General features: G+C 42.3%; 1 protein-coding gene across 7 annotated transcripts in view; it reads left to right on the top strand.

Moving 5' to 3' along the window:
- RBFOX2 (RNA binding fox-1 homolog 2) overlaps positions 1–15851 on the top strand; it is a 170413-nt gene extending 154562 nt beyond the window's left edge. For 4 of the 7 annotated variants that reach the window (XM_062588742.1, XM_062588771.1, XM_062588800.1 and 1 more), the window contains 5 exons: positions 374–506; positions 8351–8393; positions 13339–13427; positions 14396–14468; positions 15602–15851. In XM_062588742.1, the coding sequence (XP_062444726.1) occupies positions 374–506; positions 8351–8393; positions 13339–13427; positions 14396–14468; positions 15602–15646 (383 nt within the window). In that variant the 3' untranslated portion in view covers positions 15647–15851. Of the gene's footprint in view, positions 1–373; positions 507–5741; positions 5782–8350; positions 8394–13338; positions 13428–14395; positions 14469–15601 lie in introns of those variants that run through there. The other 3 variants (XM_062588751.1, XM_062588761.1, XM_062588780.1) reach the window with 3 other exon arrangements.
- Positions 15852–22483: the final 6632 nt, after the last annotated feature.

Below are 22483 nucleotides of genomic sequence, written 5' to 3' on the forward strand. Positions count from 1 at the left end.
CCTCTGCAGTTTTGGAAGAGCCACCTGCTATATTCTTAGTAACTCTGTGTGTCTTGGACTTTAACCAGACTGCATGATAGTGTCAAAAGAGGGGAGGAGGGAATGTATGTAACATGTTTGTGATGGGTAAGGCATGCTAAAGCATTAACCCCTTGCATGCCAAACCTCTCTGCAACCCTTCTTCCTCTGAAGGCCACGGTATAGCAGGAAGTGTATACGCTGTATCTACTGGGCTGTATGCATGCCCCTTTGCTGGACTGACGCAGAACACTGCTGCTGTGGAGCCTACTGTATCATTTTGCTTTAAGCAGAGAGTTGTCTGTAGGATAGGAGATTGGATCCTCTTCACCCTCTGCCTTGTCTGTCTTTACAGTTCCAGGCTTCCCCTATCCAACTGCAGCCACCACAGCAGCCGCGTTTCGAGGAGCCCATCTGCGGGGCCGAGGAAGGACAGTTTATGGGGCAGTCCGGGCAGTACCTCCTACAGCCATCCCTGCCTACCCAGGGTAAGCATTGGTCACTAGAACAGAGTGCTCTGCACAACAGTGTTAAGTAACTGATTGGCTAACAATTAAAACATAACTAAAATTGTCTGGATGGTGAGAGTCAGGACATTGCTAGTGCCGGAGTATTCTGCACACAATGACATTGAAAGAGGGCAAATATAAATTTTTCTGCATTACATTCTTGCTTGAAACAATTTTCAGTATTCTGAAATTCTGATAGTTAAAAGCAACAGCTTTAAGGCACTGGTGGATTCCTTCTCATAATTTCTGAATTTGTCTGCATAGTATTCATCATCCATTGACCCAATGTGTTATAGCACTACTGAGAAGGAGACAAAGAGAGAAGGTCTAAAGTTTTTCTGAAAAGTTTCTGCTCTCTGCACTCCCTTTGCATTTTGTTATCCAAGAATGAGGAATATTATCCATTACCTTCATGCCTCACCATCTGGCAGTAGGACACAGGAGAGCCAGTTACCCACAATGGATTTGCTTTCTTTGTTGGAGACAGTTTAAAAAGGTTTAAAACAAAGATTAATCAAGTCCATTAATTTGATGTTGGGAGTGTTTGGGATATAGGGAGAATGAAACTGAAACAGTCTTCTCCTAATTTTTATATAAAACAATGCTGTTAGCATTGTAAGAATGCCTTAGCATTCTTTGCCCTCTGATTTTTCACTAGTAATGTAGTAGAATAGATTCTGTTGCAAGAGTATTCTGCTGTTTAAAAGTACAGGAACTAGACTTGTTCATGAGTTTTGTGGGTTTTTTTGCTTGTTTGTTAAAGTGTGATGGAGCAACAGATAATTCATCAAATCCCTTTCAAACTCTCTTTTAATTTTGAGGATGCTTTATTCATATTGCCTGACTAAGTAATTTTATTTACCATATTCTCCAGGCAACATTCTCAGAAAGAATAGGAGTAGGAAAGAGTCTTCCAAGAGAGAGGAATTGACTAACCCTTGCTTTTCCTTTAGACTAGCCCCCAAAGGGAAGAAAAGAAAATATACATCTCTTATTTAAAAAAAAGGGAGGTGGAAGCCACATACTGATGTAAGGAGCTGGTCTGATCTTTGCTAGATAAGCTTGCAGCACCTTCTGTAGTAGATTAAGTGGGGAGAGCTTCAAAGCGCAGGCTTATACTGGAAGTGAGGCTCAAAGAAGCAAGCTGCAGTGGTCACATATCTGTCTAGCTTTGGACTCAGACAATTCAGGCAATGTTTGTATTTAATTCACCTTAAGACTTAAAATGAAACCTCTTGTCTGAACATGTAGGCCTTCCAAATAGAGTATTTCTATGTTTTTTTAGATCCACCTCTTTTTGCCACTGCTCTTAGTTCATGTTCTATATCCTCTGACCTGCAACTTGTCTGTCTGTCTTTGTTGCTCTAAAAATGACCCAGTCCTGTTTTATTAGGAAAAGCTCCATAGTGAAACAGAGAAGCAAAGCTGAGCTAAGTGCTCCTATATAGACGAATTTGAAATACTCGCACTGGGGAGGGAGAGGGCTGGTGTTTTTTATCCCTGGGAGTAACGGCTAGAGCATTCCTAGCAAGAGGCTGTCACGAGTGGTGCACTGGGAGAAATTCTAGGCCTGTGTTTGATATAAATCCAGCCTGAGTCCTGTGTAAAGGATTTATTTCCATTTAGAGTATGGGCCAGGCTCCAATTACTATCCCTTCCAAATACTGTCTCATGACTGTATTTACTTTCATTACGTTGAGTTTGTCTGACTCTGACCAATTTCATACATCTTTATTGGCAGTGTATTATCCAGTAGATAATTTGGATGACAGCAGTCACATTCACAAAAGGCCCGGAACTGTCCTAGTCCCAAGCAATGGGATGTAGTTAACTAATTCTTATTTATTGTCATCATAGTCTGAATTGCTACATGATATTTTTTGAGTTTGATTCCTCGTGAATTAACTTAAAATGTGCTATTCAGTTCTATGTTGCAGTAACCTGTAGGACAGCCACAACAACTATATGTGGGTACTGTTGACCTCAACGGAGTCAGGGGCAGGCACATATTCCTGACACATTACTCTGCATCAGTTACTTTTTCCCTGGCCAGTGGAAGGATGACACCATAAAATCAGTCATCAGCACAGGAATGATCAAGATATAGTGGGTAATGAGGAAGAAGACAGTAAAGAATGTTCCAGGTTAACTCAAAACTGGTAGAAAGAATAGTTTTTTTCAAAACCTATGGTTTTTGTCTTGTCATTGAATTTAAGAGCTTAGCAGGATTCCAAAATAAGGAATGTAGAAAAATAAAAGCTTACTGGAATTGCCGTGCTGGATCAGGCCTGAGGACTATTTGGTTTGACTTGTTTTCTGACAGTGTCCAGTGCTAGATACTCCAGACGAAGGTGCAAGAAATCACGTCATTCTCTAGTAGTTTAAACATTTATTTCAAGGTCTAAAGCTCAGATTTATTAATGAATATATGAAATGGTACTTAAAGGCATGGACATTTATCCAAGGAAGGTTTAAAAAAAAAAAAAAAAGAAAAGGAGAGAGAGGAAAAAAAAAAAAAGGAAACGTTACGACCTCTGATATATAACTCTGATGGTAAAACTAGTACTGGAATACTGCCCTGATTTGTAGCAGCTATACTTTTTAAAAAAGAAGGCTGATAAATTAGACTTCAGCCCCAAAGCTATAAGAATTAAGTCTATGTCTGAAAAACTTGCCCACTGTAAAACTCAATAAAATCAATCAATTTTATTTCTCAAACTATAGCTGAGAAAATTACTTGTTTGTGATCGTTAAGTACCTATGTAAAGAGTAGGCTTGTCATAGCAAAGAATAATTTAGTCAGGAAATCTAAATATATAAAAGATTAACTAATTCAAAGTCAAAAGTAGATATAAGTCAGATAAGACATAAGGTAATAGAGATTATTGAATTTAGAATTTTTATTGGTTTTCTATTTCTTTAACACCACAGTCAACTGTTGGTACAGCTCAATTAATGATATGATGGCTGTTTTGCAAAATCAAGGTATTTCTATTTCTGGTAAACATATTTTAGCTCAGCTAGCGGTCTTTATGCAGAAGATGGTCAGACTACATGACCTCAAATGGTCCCTGTTGTTTTAAAATGAATGAATTTGTTCAGTTTTTGTTAGCATTAAGAATCACAGTTATGGTTATTTTAGCATGTAAATAAACCTTGCCAAATTTGGACATTTGCAATTAGTGTCAGATAAGTTCTGACTGAATGAGACACTGAAGATGCTTGGTTGCTTCAACTGCTGCTTCCATTTAGCGGTTTTTCTTGCAATTTGCTCTGGAGAGCTGGTGCTGGCATCTCTTGGTAACAGGATTCTAAGCTACAGGAATAGCGGCCTGATCCAATGTGGTAATGCTTGTAGTAATCCAAATGATTGTGTCCGGAATAACTGTTAAAAATGCTAACCTGTTAATAAACCAACAGTCACATCTTCTGTCATGCGTTTGCCTTTCCCGCAGGGGCAGGTGCAGTATCACTGCTAAAACACTCCTGATCCTAGATAGAGAACCCAGCAATGTAAGTCACTGCCCCAGGAGCCAAATTCTTTGTTTTGTGATTGTAAAAATTTAGCTTCAACAAACATGATCTTATGGCCTGCTTTCTCCCTGCTGAAGTGGCTCCCCTCTTGCTCTAACAAGGATCTCTATCTTCATAGCAGCTCCAAATGCTCTCGGAGACCATAGTAACTCTGTCCATTGGGAGTGGAGTGAACTTTTCTTGGGTAGACAGCAAGACTAAATTATTCAAGCAGTAGCTAACATTGCAACAGATTTTTTTTCTTTCTTTTTTTTTCCTTTTTTTTTAAGTAATAGCATGCAGAATTTTGGCAAGATATGCTGGGCTTTTTCTTGTGTGTGTGTGCCTTACAATACGTGGGTGACTGAGGGTGGCAGGCTCTCGGCAGCAGTTCACATTCCATCTGATGAGTTTAAAAAAATAATAATTTTAAAAAGCTAGTGTTGCATACCTTCTTTTTGTCTTAATGCTACTGGTAAGTCCTACCCACTAGATCCATGAATCTCACAGATGGTAGGGCTAATTGTTTTCAGAGCCTTGAGTGAGTTTGTGCAGAGCTATTCAGAGGAAAAACAGGAGGAACTTCTTCAGTACGAAAGCGCACACTGAACATGAATGGGTGGGGGGCATACCCTCTCTTCCTTCCTCATCCTTCCCCAACCCTTGTCCCCAAAGCAAGCTGCTTAGCCTTACACTAGCAAATGCTCTCGTAAGAGTGGCTCTTTGGGAACCCCAGACTCTGGTTTGCCTGCTTTTGAAGTTCTGAGAGAAAGAAAACAATGGCTTAAAGCAGAAAAAGCACCATCCCATGGAAACCCTTCCAGTTGCTCCTCTGTGCTACGGAATATGTCGTTACTGCCAGGGACTCCCACTGCACCTTTCAATTCTTGGACCTTGGACCAGTCACCTAACCTTTTTAGCTCATTATCTCTGCTTGTGAAAGCAATGCATTGTGGGTATTTTTGGTTTTTTCTTTTTAATTACATTTCTCTGTGTTTACTTTGATCAGAATTGATTGACTTGTTTTCCTGAGGTGTTGCATTGGTTCTTTAAGATGCTGAATAATAATACTTTGCATGCTTGTGTGATCAGCCAAATCTTATCGCATGTCTAATGTGCAGGGTAAAAGCAGGTGATGTATGGATGTCAGAAACAAAGTCATGCAGCCCTGTGATACTCGAAATGTGTAATTGTACACAGCACTGAAATATGCTTCTGACCTAGGTGATTCCAGTCCCTGTGGGATTCCTTCTGAGGGGCTTTTAGATTCCAGAGCCCACTTCACGAAACCAATGTTTCCATGTGTTTAGGGGGTAACTAAAATAATTCCACAAGAATAACCAGAGTGGAGGTTTCTAAACCCTTGTTTCTCTTCTTCAGGACAGCAGATCTTTTTTGAGTCTGTTTTTACTGTACAACATGGTTGTTCCCTCCCTCTCTCCTTTGCATACTGTCTCCCCCTCTGCCCACCCCCTTCCCCCTTTGCATGCCATGGAAGATGACTTGGAGCCGTCTAGCGTGCGTGCGCACACATGTTCTCTTGCTGATTTGCTCCTGCCAAAAGCCCAGGTTGTGGATTCATACATCACCTGCCTGTGTAAAACGCATGTGCATGCTGCCGTCCTCAATAACCGGAATGTGTTTTCTGTTCTTTTGTTTTTTGTTTTTTGTTTTTTTTGTTTTTGTGTGGATTTTCTGCAGTGTGGTTTACCAGGACGGATTTTACGGTGCTGACCTCTATGTAAGTACACACACCGGAGCCTTCTCATCCCCAACCCCTGACAAGCCAGCCTTTTTTTTTTTTTTTTATTTGGTTTGTTTGTTTGGTTTGGTTTGTGTTTTTTTAATATCATTTACTTTTAATTTTCTTCTTCCTTGTGGATATATATATATTTATATATTTAGGAATGCAAGCATGCTTCTCTGTCACTGCGCTTGCCCCTGGGTGCAAGACCTAAGCCTTTGGGTTTCCTGATCATTGCCAGGGTCAGTTTACTGGGTGTCCTCTCCCCCACATGCACACTGCTACTAATCAACCTGAGAGATGATTACCAAATTAAAATTTCTCTCAACACTTCTCTCATTTACATAATTTGGATATAAAAATAACAGGACTGGTTTAGCCTCAGACCTTCCCTTTCCTTCTCCCCCTCCACCCTCCCCTTTTTCTCCCCTCTTGGGGCCCTTTCAGGTTTGATTTGTGCAGCCCACACAAAACTGAGTGAGTTTTGCCTTAACATATGTTTGTATGCCACTGGGATACAGAGATTATCCCTTGGGGAAGACACCGGGGCTGATTAAAAATAGAGACTGAGAGGTTGGATTTCTCATTTTGCTAGTAAAAATGTTACCTAAATAGACTCGATTCTTGTACTGTAGGCAATTGTAAAGTAGAAGTGTATGGGGATATTCAGTTAGAAAAGTCAGCATGCTCCTGCTGTCTGGTAGTTATCTCTGAAGCTGCAGGAGACACTGTTTCTGTCCTGTGGCTGCACAGCCAGTCTGTATTGTGAATCTTCAGAGCATCTGTGTACGTAGTTGTGGATTGAGGGCTTCTGACTGGCTAGTAAAAAAGGGCATTTTTCTTTCTAATGGAGAGTTGCCACAGAATAACTGTGATAGCAATATGATCTTCAAAGCCACAATGTTCAGCTCCAGTACTGCCATCGCAACTTGTGGACTGCATAACTCTAGCAAAGTTTCCTTTCGCAGGAGCTCTTTGGAGCTGGAAAAATTTTATATTGGATAGTGCCACAGTAATCAGCATGGATTTTCATGTCCTTTGAAGATGCTGCTCTCGATATTTAGAAAGAGGACCTCAGAGGTTAGATTCCAGATAATGGATAGAGTTAGCTTTTGGATTTCTCTGACCTGTGGGGAGAATCAGGTCTTGCAAAGGCACTTTTCCCAAAATAATTACAGTTGTTGAAAAGCATGCTGTCTAAACACAGAGATACTGGGTGCATTTCTTCATTCTTACATACACTATTGTGTGCTCATTCCTCTAAAAAATGATGTGCCTGATCAAGTGCTCTTTTATAAAACTTTGTCAAGGATTACTAAAGAGTTCCGAGTTTTCCCGCCTCACTTCTAAAACGCTAGTCTTTACAGCCAAGTTTGCTACAGCAAGTGGACAAGCAAATAGGCTTGGAGTGTCTCTTCCCTGTGAGTATGTCATAGAAGAGGCTGTCTTGTTGAAAGGGAAGATTGGCCAGGGTTAATCCCTATTTATTTCAGAAAACTCTTTCAGAGCTTCCAGTGTTCCTGAAGAAGAGAGGCTTATTTAACATGTTTTAAGGGCAGAAACTTCAGTAATGACCCATAATCACTTTGAACTGCACTGCAGTAGCATCACTTGTTATGAAACAGAGACCCAAAATCAGTCTAGAACCATTAGATAAACTTCTGAACACTTTGCTTTATGTGGTTTGGGTCTCACTGTAAAAAAAGCAGGACTACGGAATAGGGCACTCCTCAAGGTAGATGAGATGTGCTTTTTGCTATATTATTGTTGCCCAGAGATCTTAAAGATAGCTCAAAAAAAGTAGTTTTGATCATAACATGAAGTTACCCTTCCAAACAATTTGAATGAGTGCAGCTGCCCTATACTCCACTGATCTGTATTGTTTGCTGTAGTGTTTACGTTCAACTGATTGCTGCAAACTGGTTGTTCAGAGTGTAGGAGTGATGGTGAAGGATTCTTCAATCATGATATTCCTACCTGTGATGTGGTTAGGGGGAAAGTTAAACTGAGATTCCCTTAGCTCTTCTGAGTCAGTGGGATTGTGCTGAGGAAAGGCTCAAAAGGACCCTGGGCTAGCAGGGGCTGGTTAGTGGTAGGCAAGCTGAAGGGGAAGTGTCCCAAGTTTGGGCTGCTTTTTCCACAGAAGTGTTAAGTACTGATTTCTCATTTTCCTCCTCCTCCTCCTCTTCCTCACTCCTTTTTTTTTTTTCTTTCCTGGGGCAACCATCCTGCTAGCTATTTTCTTCTATGAAAAAGGCATTCCATTTCTTGTTGGATGCATCCCACTCTGGCAAGATACCTGCATTTATAAAACAACCTGCCCCAGGATGTGGAGGGCTTTGGGAGATAACAGTTCCATTTTGCATCATAAGAAGGTTTATCTTTCTCCTGCCATGGGGTCAATCTGGGCTAAAAGCCACCTATGTGAAGACCACTCCTGCCTGTGAAAAGCGTGCTTGCATCCACTGGAAAGAAAAGGCTGGTGAGCCCCACCGCGGGCTGTTTGTATGATTGTTTCTTTCCACAGCTGTGTTTTTTGAACTGCTCTTCCTGTGTTCTGTTATAGAATAGTCTTACAGGAACCAATCATTAGCGCTAAAATACCTCAGGTAGGAGTGCCAGTGTGACCTGCCAACCAATCAGATTGTGGATTGCAGTGGAAAAAACTGAATTATACTAACCATTCCAGCACCACATTAGAGATGGGAACAGAGGCTTTTCTAGGGTAGTGCAGACTCATGTGTGATCAAAGCCCCCGCTATGGCAGGGTGGCATGTGTCCAGATTTCACAACGAGTGGCATTTCATTAAAGAAAAATAAAAAAAAAAAAAACAAAAAAAAAAAATTAAATGGAAGGGTTAACAAGGTCATGCTTGTCCCATTACCATGTAGAAGCACCTGCTGCAATGGACACTGTTGTCCTGTCACCTCTTTTAATTCATTCATGCTCATTCCTGGTGCACATATGCCACCCTTCTACTACAGAAATATTGGAAACAGTTCTAGCCCTTTCTGCTTCTAAACTTACTTTATAGGGCAATTTAGGGGTAGAAAAGATGCATTCTAGGTCAGACAAATAAACGATCCTAAAATTGGGACATACGCCTCAATCTAGCCGGTGGCCAAATGTACATAACTGGTAATGTGAGTTTTATATTTTTCCAAGGGCATGGAAATGCCTATGTTCTGGTGGCATAAAGGCTCTTCTAAGTAAAAAATGCCAGCGACACACTTTGTGTGCCTAAGGCAGCAAGAAAAGAAGAAAAGGGAGGCTTATGACCGTAGGATACATTGAAACAGTAAGATGTAGTCTTGGATTTCTTCACGTTATCATTGGATTGATCACGTAATGGACCTGAAGAGTGGAAGAGAAGACTGACTCACTTTGAGCTGAACCACATAGTCTTAAAGTGATCATTTTCCTATGCTAACAGCTGCAGTAATTGGAGCACTGCTTTGGGTGGGGTTTCAGCTTCCCATGATGTTGTTTTGCCATGTTTGTCCTATATTCCCCGAGATAACACAATACTGAAAAGGCCAACATTTAATGTTAAAGAAGGAATTAAAAATATATTTTTATTGCTGAGCCAATGATAACATCACAGAAGAGTAATTGGAAATTTGGGGGTTGTGAGCACGTGAGCAAATCCAGTTGTTTGGCAAAACAAAATCTGTAGGTTCAGCCTCTGTAGAAATTAATACAGGACAAGGGGCTCAACACAGCTCCAACAACACTGGCAATGTATCAAGAGAAATAGAATTTAAATAAGCAGCACTTAGAGCTGTATTCATCTCATTTGCTCCTGAAACGATCCAAAAGACTGTACTAGAGAGAACTGATCTTGATTTAGGCAGTCATTTTGGTTGCTTATTATTGCCTGGTAAAAATGCATTAGCCTTTTCCTTAGTTTCTGTATTTCCTCCTCAAGTTCAAGAGAACTGAACTGTCTCATTGGTAGAGGTGTCTCTGACATAGCATTTCACAAGAAACTCAGACACACTCATCTCTTCTGAGGCAAGGCTAAAGATTTTAAAAACAGAATTTAGATGGATAAACCTGTCACCATGGAATCCCTTTAGTTAAATAAATGGAGTGGGAGCTTGCACATCTGTCCTGGGTTTCAGGGACTGTGCCACTTGATGGTGTCTTCTGTTGCAGTCTGGCTGTAGCACTGGAGGAGTGTGGAGCAGCTAACAAGGGCTTTTTTTCTATTTTTGTTTTCTATTATTGGGAAACATGAATACCCATGTTTGTTGAAGATGCCCTACTCTGATACAGTTATATTTCCTACAGTACATGAAGTGAGTGGCATCAGAAATCACTAGGGATAATAGGGCCTTGTAGCTGAGGTGATGGGTGAGCTTTGCATTCCAGATAAAGTTGTGTGTGAACAAGAATAGCAGGAGAAAATACTGGTGCATTGGACAAGCTGAGTAGGGCTTTAGATGGGCATTGATGGAATTATATGTGGGTCCTGGGTTATGGAGAACAGTAGCGTCTGCTGGGTAAGGCAATCTGCACAGCATCTGCTTTGCTCTGTACGGTTCCCAGAGCTTGCTGAAAGCTTTTAAAACCGGAAAAAAAAATTGGAACTTTCCTCCTCTGTCCTTCACCCTGTTTTGTTGTTATTGGACCTGTTGGTCATGCTAAATACTACATCTCTCTGTCAGAATTCCCCAAGCTGTCCACACTCATTGCTCCTATGACAGGAAAGTACCATGGCCATTATAATCCCCATTTTTGATTTTATTTAAAGTACACACAAGTAGAGTTTGCAGACCGCTTTGAACTGAGCGAGTCTGCCTGTGTGTGTACCTATATCCCGTGACATTTTTTTTAACCAGCAGTAGTTTGCATCAGTGCATGGAAAAAAGCAATACACGTCAGCTATTTCTTAACTTCATTTCTCCAATGAATTATTTCTCCTGTTTTTGTTTGTTGTGCAGTTGACTAAAGAAATGTTAACATCCCACTCTAAATCTCTCAGTGGAGTCTCTGTTCCCTTCTCTGATATAACAGATGGGTTATTGCTTGTTATAATTATTAACATTGTGGTGTGGGACAGGGTTAGGGTGGGAGCCATTTTGGGGGGCGAGGGAGGGAGGCTGTGGGGACCATTAAGGTTGGAATGTTAACTCCAGTGGTGACTGACTGTTTCCGTAATAGCAGGTTGTTGTGGCTGCACGCTCTAGTACTTGAGGCTGTGTACTTCACTGAGCTTGTGGTAGAGCCTAGGGCGAACTGCTGTCCCAAGAGAATGCTGGGATGGATAGAACTAGCCAATATGAGTCTGAACGTGGTGACTTTGCTGGTTGTTCTAGCTCCAGATGTCAGCATGCTTAGTTTTTAATTTTGATTAATAAATGTTACGCCATTCCCCTTCCCACACCTGATTCCAACCCTTCTTTTCTTTTTTCTTTTTCTTTTCTTTTTTTCTTTTTTTTTGTTTTCCTTTACAAGAAAATTAAGTTAAAAGAAAATTATATGATAACCCTCTCTGGTTTCAAACTGCATCTTGCTGTCATGGTTAGAGTATATGCCAGTCACATTTAATACAGCTTTGATCTCAAATGTGGCTTGTAAGCATAAGGCCAAGTGGGATTCTGGGCATGTGATAAAGCAGTCTGCCCTGCATAGAATAGTGACAGGTGCAAAATGTATTCTATTCCATGCCCAAGTGATAGACCACATCAAGGTTTCGGGAAGCTTAAAAACTTAAGGAAGAACTGCAACAGCATTGGTATGAGGTTTTGTTTGAATTTGCTGATCAAGAATTTGGTTTGAATTAAGGTTGCACCTTGTTCATCTCTCTGTCGTGTTTTGGAGATAGTGGTAATTGTGGCACAATGATATAATGCTAAAAACAAACTAAACCTCCCCAGACCATTGATCTGAAATGCAGGAACTGAAATTGCTAGGTAAGAATAGGAGGGACAAAATGTGCTGCAATACCTCTTTCAGGCAACGTGGTGATGTTTCAGAGATGAAGACTCTGTGTTTCTCACTCTTTTGATAACTAGAAGATTGAAAGTTCTGTAAATTCCTCTACTCCACAGTAGGACATCATCATCAGGTTTGTTTTCGATAGCATGTTACCCTTCGTGAGCATGCGCTCTAGTAAGGCAATACAATTAAGTTAAAGCCATTCTTTCTATTTTAAAACCTAACTAGCCCAAAGCTGAGCACTACTAAACAGACATGGAATCCTGTAGTAGACACAGTATTGTCTACTATCTTGTATTCTTAGATCTTTTGGTTGAATGTACCTATAGACAAGAAGCAGTAGAGTTATTCTGAGCTGATTCTGGAGGTGAAGAGCATAAGGCTGCCTTCTGGTCTTTCAAGCTCTAAAATGTCAAAAAAAAAAAAAAAAAAAAAGAAACAAACAAAAAAGCCAGAAGCAATATGGAGTTTTCTGGTGTTGTTTATGGCCCTGTGTGATTCTGGCCAATTAAAGCCGTGGTTCATTTACTATTTCCCCCACCCTCTGTAGAGTTAACCGTAAGTGTTTAGAATCATAGATTTTTTTAAAAAAAATCTAACCTCTACTTTCCTGACTACCGCACAGCCTTTGCCTCTATTTGGAGAGGGGGCATGCCTGTCTCCCATTATTGCTGTGTATTGAGGTGTACAAGGCTGTGTGTGTTAGAACCATCTGTCCCAGAACTATTTGTAGGAATTACAGTAGGAGATTCACAAGTCGTCCTTTGGGTCAGGATTCACATTTTGCAAACTTGGCTATAACTGTTTTTAGTAACTGTCTCTTATCAGTGTAACCGTATTTTAAAAGTGTTCCCTTTATTCATACAGGTGTAGCGTAGGTAGAAATGCAGCAGTGATACAGGCTGCTGTGACCTGATTTTCCCCAACATGTTCCCCCCTTATGTGGAAGAAGGGGATGATGTTCAGGCTGGTATTGCTGTTACTTTGCTTCTTGGCAGCTCTGAGACCACCAGAGATTGTATTCTCTGACCATCTTTTCCTTATCATTTTTGGGCTTCTCTGGCTATTGGTATTTTTATGCATCTGAGCCAAATGAAATTCCAGCCTTTGGGGGTCTCCTAGGCGCGCCTTTTTTTTTTATTTATTTATTTATTTTAAAGAGAGAGAGAGAGAGAGAAGGAAAAGCAGGAGTTTCTATGAATGATCCCCTTTCTAAAATATACACTTGACAGAAAAAGTGCCACCTCTTATTTTTGCAGTATAAGAGGAAAGGAACACAGAAATAATGTTAGATACAAGATTTCAGCTTTCTTCTGTTTTTATCTTCCTCCATGCCAAATTTAATTTCCTACTGGGAAGTAACCAGGCTCAGACTTGCTTCTGTTAATTACTTCTGCTAGACAGGGTGATGGGAGAGACACCCTAGCCCTGCTGAGCAATGGAAGATGCATGGGTTAGTGGCCATGCTTGTGATAGATGTGACATGGGAGCTGATGCAGTTTGAAACATTTCCTCTCCTTGTGATGTGTGTGGGTTTTTTTTATTGTTGCTTTTTTATCTCTGTGTGGATGGGCAGGTATCCGTAAAGTCAGTTCTCTTCTCTCCTGCAGGGTGGATATGCAGCCTACAGATATGCACAGCCTGCTACTGCAACAGCAGCCACGGCCGCTGCAGCCGCTGCAGCAGCTTACAGCGATGGGTATGTAAGGGAGAGGTGCCCACGGGGACTAGCTTGCTGTGCTCAGGAATTCAAGGAGCATTGATCCATCACAATACTTCTACTTCTTTCCCTGTTTCTTTGTCTTACTTGCATTCGCATGTGCACACATGCATGCACAACCTGACACGGAAAGACTTGAATGCACGATTTGTCTCTCTGCTCCTGGGCAGTATTAGCCTTGGGTATATGTGAGCTGGCACAAATCCTGGTCTCTTCCTTATCCTTGTGATTCTTTACCCAAAGGAGGCACAGTGTGGTTATGGCCTCAAAGCCAAGAGACGTGGTTTGCATTGCCAGCTCCTTGCTCTGTGACCCTGGGCAGGTCATTTAATGACTGGGTGCATTTTTCTCCCCATCCGTGAAGTGAAAATTGCTTAGCTCGTGCAATACTTCAAGATGCTTTAACTGTATAAATGCAGAGGATTATCATCATCAGAGTGCTTACCTTAAGATTTTCCATCTCCTATGCAGTAAGCCCACATTTTAAGCCTAGTGCATGTGAGAGCATTAAAGTTTATACTCCCTTCTCATTCTGGAGAATCCCCCACTGCTTTCTATTTAGAGCAGTTACCATGCCAGTAGCGCTAGCACCAGCAGTCACTGTTCTCCCAAACTGCATAACTCAAGGTAAGGGATGCACAAAGTATCATGTGAAAAGTGACAGCCTCTTTCCTACACTTTCCTACAGGTTGAGATCATGGGTTCTGCCACATACCCCCTTGCAGGCTGTTCTCTGCCTGTCTCATACAATGCATGGCAGTATGCCTGTAGATTATCTTTTTAGAGGGGCTGTCTGCATGCGTGTGTGTGTATGTATGCATACATCTGTGTAGAAGGGCATGCTGCTTCTCCCATTTCCTGAGGTCAAACAGCTGCTTCTCTGCCCCTCTGAAGTGACTTTTTTTTTTTTTTTTTTTTTTTTTTTTATCTTTTCTCCCTCTCTTCAGTTATGGCAGGGTGTACACAGCAGATCCTTACCATGCCCTTGCCCCTGCCGCTAGCTACGGAGTTGGCGCTGTGGTAAGTGGGATTTTCTTTTTCATTGCTGTTTCTCGTTCTCAGCCTGGGGTACAGCTGCTCACTACATATCAGGTGCTGAAACTTCATCCACAAATACTTTTTTCTTTAGGGAGGAGGTCCTTAGCTGTAGTGCTGGTTTCCCAGTTGCTCTGCATTTATGTGTCTGTGTCTATGCTCTTGAGGAAAGGAGCCAGGCTATAGGAGACCAGTTAGCACTTGGCCTTGGTGTATCCTAGTACAAAGGAGATGGGAGAAGGATGACAGGAAGTGTCAGGAGCCAGAATGTTGTGGTGGATCAGTATAGCTGTATCAAGGAGATGATTATAGCAAGAATCAGCAGTGGTTGGAGATGCAGAACATCCTCTGTTGCATTTTCATTAACTTTAAAGTCTGTTACATGTTGAGAAACCAATTCTTGGAAGTAAAGGAATAAGTTGTTCTCATGACATCTTGCAGCAAAGCTGTTCTACTTGGTTTCAGTAAGTGGAAAGGTACAGTATCCTGCCTGCCAGGAGTAGTTACACAAGGGCAGGACTGAAGTATGTAGCCATCAGAGGGGAGTGGAGTAGCTTGCTGAAAACACGTGCTTGCCCATCTGCTTGTAGCTGATGCAGTACCTTTGTTACAAAGACTGGAATGCAAATGTGTTCAGTGAAAAAGACACCTATATATAGATGTCTGCAATGTAGAATCTCTGAGTCTCAGCTCATCACGTGGATTCCCTTTAAGGTCAACGGAGGAAAATCAGGTATTTCTAGGATACCAGGTCATCATATCTATTTTAGCCTCTGCTTTAGGGTGAGGTGAAGAGCTTCCTAGACATGTCAGTCTCTGCTGTCTAATAAAGGCAGACTAGACAACTGGCTCAGATATTTGGATTAATGAATACCATCTCTGGTATCCTTTTGACTGGGACTCACCAAACTTCATCCCCAGGCTATGAGCATGTCCTGAGCCATGCCTGTGATTTTACAGGCAAAGATCTCTCTGTTGCTTCTTAGACATGCTGATGGTAGTGGGTCAGTGCTAGGACACATCCCTCAGTCCTTCTGTGAGCATTCCGGCGCTGTCCTGAATGTTTCTTCCTGGTTCACTTCCTAACAACTGCTTCTTTTCTTGTTTAATTTCTACAGGCGAGTTTATACCGAGGTGGCTACAGCCGATTTGCCCCCTACTGAAGTGACGTGAGCCCCCTGCAAGTGGGACAGCCCCCCCAGTTCATGAGGCCTGGCTATTGCAATATTTACTAGTAGAGGAACTCTATAGCAAGACGAGGAGGAAAAACAAAAAACAAAAGAGAAAATACTTTTTTATACCTCACTATGTTCTTTGAATATGTATTTTTTTCCTTTAAATTTCTGCCTTTAATTCTTTTGTTCCAAAGATTGTGCTTTTTTGTTTTGTTTTTTGTTTTGTTTTTTTTTTAACTGTGGTAAAAATAATGCATTTCCGTGTCTGTATGTTGGTGCATAGCTTATCTTACCAATCACGGAAAAGGCGATTAGTGATAAGGAATGCTGTTAAAAAATGATATCATGCAATTAATCAGGAATATGCAGACAGAGTTACTTCCCTGGGTCTGATGCTTGGTGCCTGTGAGACAGGAGGACATGAGGGAGAAGTCTCCACGTGCTGTGTTTCTGATCTGCAGAAGGAAGCACACTTTGGCTGTGGCTGGGATCTAAATGCTGGTGGGAAATAGTTCAGAATAGTTATTTGCATTTGGAAAAAGGAATGCAGAGACTTTCCCTGTTTTTTATAATCATCTGATGTGCACAGGTTTGGGACAGTGTCAGGAATTGAGACTTGGCGAGAGAAGATACCCTCAACCTGCCCAAAGACTTCGGCTGTTATCTGCTGTATAGGGGACAAGACTTTGAAATGAAGTTTTGATGATCTTCTGCCCCTCCCCTCCCCAACTTACTCTAGCTGATTATTGTCCATTGCTGGTGGTCTGTAATTATCTTAGTTTTACTTCCTCCTTTTCAAGATCTTTCTTTCTTGCTGTCCTTTTTCTTTCTCTACTTGAGGAGTGACAAATGTAATGAGATGTAATGCAGTATTGCAGAGAGTACTTCTGTTGTGGACAGTAAGTGGTTAAAACTGCAGAGGTGAAACGTGTGCAGCCTTGATGAGGAAGAAAGCTAGCTGAGGAACCATGCGTCAGTGCCATGCTCAGGCACCGAGATCCCGTGTGCAGGGTCTCTCCTCCTGTTCATGCTGAACTACTTAGGCATTGCTGCAAATAATCTTTTTCAGATATTATGAGTGAAAGAAAAGTCATATATAAGCTGCTGAGGGGCAAACACATTGGTTTGTGTGGGGGAAGAGGATCTTTTGTATCCAAACGTGATCCTAAAGTAGTTTTGTTTAGCTCAGGAGTTTGGGAGGAGGCAGAAGCAATTTGTACAAGCTATGAATTCATAGGAATTTCCCACCACAAGCTATTTAAGGCCCTTACACAGTCATCTTGGAGCCCCTGGGTTCATTTTGCTTAGCCTTTCAGTATTGAGGAAAGATATGCACCTGGACTGCTGGGTCCACATTTGACACTACATATTACAAGATTTTGAAGCAGAGAAACTGTTAAAGAGGGCTCCACACCTTCCAAGACCATCTCCCTTCTGCTCTCATGAACAGTGACTTGGCTGTTTTGCAAAATTGGCCTTTTTAGATTACTGTGTGAGTAGTACTGTGGTAGGGAGTTGCAGCTCTCCAGACCTGCCATTCAGCTGTTGGCTCTTACAGTGCTCCTAGCAACCCTGGTGATCAGAGGCAGGTGCTCTTAAGCTGTCTCTTAACCCTGTGTTAGAGAAACAGAGAAGTACAACTTTATTAAGCTGTCTTGACTCTCTTGATTGGTACTGGGGTGAGCTTTCTACCCAAAGAAAGACTGCTTGGGATTTTTGGTGCAGCCTTTCTAATACCTGCTGTATGCCATCTTTGCCATCAAAGGCTGATACCAGAATAGGAAACATTGCATTTAATCCTGCATTTAACACTAACCAATATCGACAGGGAGAGCTCTTAGGGGAGGTGCTCTGGCCCAGCCATGCACAACCATGTGTTTTTAGCTCTTTCCCAATGATACAGCTAGCCTCGTAGCCTCTCTGTGCCCAGCTGAGAGGAGGCACCTCAAATTGGAAGGATGGGGAAGCCATTAGTTAAGCTAGAGACCCTGAAGCTATTGATTCGCTGGAGGAATAGCTAGAACAAGGGGACACCAAACTGCCAGCCTGTTGGCCACTTTTTTTTTCTTCTGGTTTTATTGTTGATTTTATTTTTTTTTCCAAGCCAAAGTTTGGTTTGTTGCTTTTATGACAATTTTTTTTGTTGTTTGTATATAAATATTTTAGTTAGATTGAAAACTGGGAGGGGGAGCAGGGTGTTGGGACTTTCACAAAATCTAGGAAATGAGGGGGACTAGGGCATTTGGGGGCTTTTACTTTTGAAGTCAGGGGAGGGGAGGGAGGATTTGTGGTAGAAACGGTCATATTCAAGGAGAGCCATTTCCACCACAGGGCAGCCAGGAGATTTCTGGAGCTGAGATGCAGCAAAAGCCTCTACTGGACTTGTGCTACCCACATTTGGGGCAGGGGGGCTGAAAGTGAGGCCATCTCTTCCCTTGTTCTCAGGGAGAAGGAATTACTCATGCCAGGGGTCTTCAGGCTGAGAGACTGAGGAACAATTTGCAGAGCCCAGCAGTGGCAGCCAGTGGCCTCTCTGCCCCTTTCCTACGTTTCAGTTCAGCTGGTTCTGACTGCAGCTCCCAGAAAGCTGGTCTCTCTCTCCGAGTGCCCTCCCGTACCAACACAGTGCAGCCTGCAATTCCCCCCCGACCTTTGCCTCTGGAAGTAGGAAGGCCAGCCCCATTTCTGCTTCTGAGCAGTGTCTGTGCATGGCAGTTTCAGCCCATCTGAATATTGAGGGTCAGAGGGGTATAGTGCAGAAGCACTCAGTCTTTATGGGACCCTAGTCCCCTGCTGTATCATCTCTGAGTAATAGCTGCTCCAAACCATCCAGCCTGATTCCTCCTGTATCAGAGCACGGCATGCTTTGATCACTAACGCTCCCTGACAGGCTTCTCCAGTGCATTAACCAGCTGGTGTCTCAACTCCGTGGTTAATGCTGCAAGACCCCTGCTGAGTGAGCTCTCCAATATCCCTTCTTCCTATTCTCAGCAGCGATTTGCTTAAGGGAAGCTGATCTGTTTGCACCACTGGGTGCCGGAGGTGGCATGCTAATCCCAGGTTTCTGGAATGCAAGACCTCCCCAAAACTTTTACACTAGCTGGAATTTTGCAGCAAGGTTTCTCAAGTGAATTTTGTGCCATGGCGGGTAGCTCTGCAGCTTTTCTTCCTGCTTGGTAAACAAGAGCTCTGATTCCGCTCAGATATTTAATGAAGTGGCTTGAGATTCATCCAGAGTAGCCAAGCCTTGGGTATATCTATCTTTTGAAGATGTGAGGACAAAGCCTATATCTCCCTATGCAAAATGAATTATGTTTAATGAATTGAACTAGGCCCTGGTTTATTTGACTGAGAGCAGCTAATGCTTGTCCCTGAGATGGGTCAGGGTCAAGAGTCCCTCACAAACCAGGACTTGGCTTTCAAAGGGAAACTATGCAGGCAATTTGGCAAATAGCTTGCTGTTATGACCTTCTAGTCTGATAGTATCCAGGAATTCCTCTTTCTGTAGAGGAAAAGATGAAGAAATATCTTTATAGTTTTAAGTGTTGTCGTTTGCACTGTCTTGTAATAGGCCTGACCAGCACACAATATTTTACTGATATAATTTTGGATTGAATACCTAGGGTTCGTTCATTCTTTCTTCTTCTTTTTTTTTTTTAATCTGCTGGTCCATCTTTTGTTGTGGGTACAGTTGTGCTGGTATAAAGAAGACTTCTACTGGTACGACATATCCACCACTAGGAGTAAATTCTGTTGGTACCCAGCATGGTAACTGTCCCCATGTTAGGGAGGCTGCACTGTTGTAGCTGGGATAGCTTTTCTAAGAAGAGCTTTGACTGGACTTGGAGACAACAGGGAGCTTTGTATCAGCCTCCATAGCCAGCGGTTCCCAGGTTAAGCCATTATGTGGATCCTGTGTAATGAAGAGTTTAGGTAGACAAAGCCATTTTTTAAAATAGTTAAGGCTTGGCTTTGTTAATGTCTGAGAGACAGGGGAATTGCCCAGTGAGAAGGAGTACAAGCTCAGGAGCTGGATACCTGTGTTTTGTTCTGGACGCTTACCAGTGATTCTCAAAGATGACCTTGAAGCAGTCATTTCACTTTTCTAGACCTCACTTCCTTGTCCATAAAGTGAAGATAATTTATCTCCTTTTGTCACCCGCTTTGAGGTTTTTGAATGTGAAGTGTACCACAAGAGTTAAGGATGGTTGTATGAGTAGTGTCTCAAGTGCTAGTTGTGAAACGATTACTAACACTATTTTATAGCCCATCTTGTGCATTCTGAAAAGAGATGCTGGCTGCCATGGTGTCAGTTCCAGTTTCAGAAGTGGGGAATACACATTTTCCCCCCCATCTCTTCCCTATCTGTATCTTCCCAAACCAGCCCCTAAGAAGGAGTCCAAGTGGAGAACAGGTTTGGGGAGCACTTAGAAATTCAGTGGGGGGGGGGGGGGGGGGAGGAAAAAACAGCTCTGGGGAGTGCTTTTACTGAGTCTAGCTCCAAAGAGAAACCATGTAGGCAGCTGAGCAAATAGCCTGCTGTGCGAGACCCTCTAGTCTGGCAGGATCAAAGGAATGCTGTCCTTGGTGCAGAAGGGTGATTTTAAAAGTGTGTTACCTGTTTGCACTGTTTTAAAATAGGAGGGGGGGGGGAAAACAACCTAGTGAACAAGTGAACATCCAGTGTAAACTTCTTTGTGTTTTTATTATGTTATGCTCTTGAAAAATGTTGAACATTTTGTAGTATACACCAGTGAGACTTGATTCTTTGTTGCATAAAACACTATTTTTGGTGATGTTAATGTCTGAAAAGCCCCTTCCCTCCACCCTCACCTTAGTGATTGCCCTTCCCTCCCTGCAACCCCCATAAACTTCTCTTCTGCGATGAAAACTCCAGTCAACAAGGCAAGCAGAAATCTGATTGCCAGTGTGAAACGGGGCACTTTCCAAGTAGGCTCTGGGCTTCCTCCCTGGTACACTTTCCTCTAGTCAGGAGTTCACAGTATAGCCCCCATCTCTTTGCAGCGCACACATAGATCACAGGCTAAACGGGACTTCACATGTCTCATGCCACTGCTAACTGTGGAAGGCAACTTTCTACTAGTGTCTGAAATCACTTGCGGTCATCATCCTCTCAGTAACAGGCTGCAGCTGATTCAAACTTATGCAGGAAATGGCAGCTAAAGCCTGCTTCCCACATGACCACTTGACTGGTGGCAGAATAAGAACATCAGCCAGAAATCTTGCCTGATTTTGCCAGGAGATTGCTGGTGTATAAAGCCGTCCACTCAAATATTTGTTTGTCTAGCAGTCAGCAATATTACAGTTAATCTTAGGATTGATTCCCCCACACCCCTGAAGTCGCTGATAAATCTCTTGCCAGATTCCCAGTTCTCTGTTGGTGAAGGGATTTGTTGCTTCCCTGAGGAGTGAATTCCTTACAGAAATCAGGCCTCCCACATAAGTAGTCTCAGTTTTGGTCATGTTTTTCTTTTTTTTTTTTCCTTTTTTTTTTTTTTGTTCACAGTATTTTGTGTGTGAGAGCGTGTTGTAGTTTTGGCAGCTTGATTTGGCTGCATTACCAAGTGACGAAATAATCCTCTTTTACCCCAGGGGATATGATTTGTTTTGGGTTTTTTCATTTTTCTTTCTTTTTTTTTTAAATATGATAAATCCTGCTTGTAAATAGCTGGAGCTAAAACCTGGGGCTGATAGCAAATGAGAACCAGGGCTGTAGAGCGATACGGAGCTGGTGGAGTATTTACTGACCTCACAGGCTGATCTACTTGAGACTTGGAGATTTTCAGTGCAAGGCTACAACGTCACGGAACCTCCAAAGGCAGCGACGGACTTGCCCCTTCACGCAGTCTCCCCAGCACCTCCCGTTGCCAGGTACCGTCGGGGAACAGGATGCCTCCCCCTGGGGATGCGTTCCCTTCCCTTGGATCATTTCCTAGGACGCCCTCGCTGCTTGCCCAGGGTCCCATTTCCTTGCTGACTCTGGAGAAGCAGTATCTGCATCCCAGGGCTTTGTGACAGCCTCTAACTTCCTGCCCTCCCTTGTTAAGTATCATATTGTATAGTAGCTTTCAGACCATACAGTATTCATTGGGTTATTCCTATTATTATCAAGTAGCTGGAATTGTGAAGGTCGGAGTAGTTAGATCTTTAGCTTTTATTCCTTTTTTTGTATTACTATCCATGTGTATAAATTATTGATCATGTTGCTGGCTTTTATAAACTCTAAGCAAGGGGGGAAAACCCTTCCTAACCCTTTGCAAATGGTAATGAAGCACTGTTTTTAAATAAAAGAGAGAAACACCAGTCTGCTGTCTCCTCTGCTGTGTTGTCTGTTTTTCAGTGTTCTGCATGAATTTCACTGGTGCATCTCCCTGCCAGTTAAAGTGCAAAGAAGGGAAGCTGGCTTGAAGAAGATCCCATCTTTGGGCTCATTCTAAGAGGTGACAAAAGGTGAAGCGCTGGCTAGTCATGCAGGCAAAATTTCAGCCTTGTCTGTTCATACACTGAGCTCTCCATGCCCTTCACTGCTTTCTTTGCCATCCTTTCGTGTTGCTGTTTATGAGCAGAAAAGGGCCATTTGTTTTGTATGTAATAGGAAGTCTGTATTTCTTCGAGCCTAATCTCTATTTGAACCTGCTCCTGTAGAAAGAGGGGCAACTATTGCACAGTATGGAATCATCAACGTTTTCTGTTATGCCTGTGTTAGCACAGGCTTAGTAGTTAACACACACAAAACTGGAAGTCAATGTTTGTGTCCTGCATAATTTTGCTCTGGGAGTTTAGACAAGTCTTTTAGTCACTGTT

The sequence above is a fragment of the Rhea pennata genome, chromosome 1 (genome assembly GCF_028389875.1).
Source record: "Rhea pennata isolate bPtePen1 chromosome 1, bPtePen1.pri, whole genome shotgun sequence".
Classification (NCBI taxonomy): Eukaryota; Metazoa; Chordata; class Aves; order Rheiformes; family Rheidae; genus Rhea; species Rhea pennata.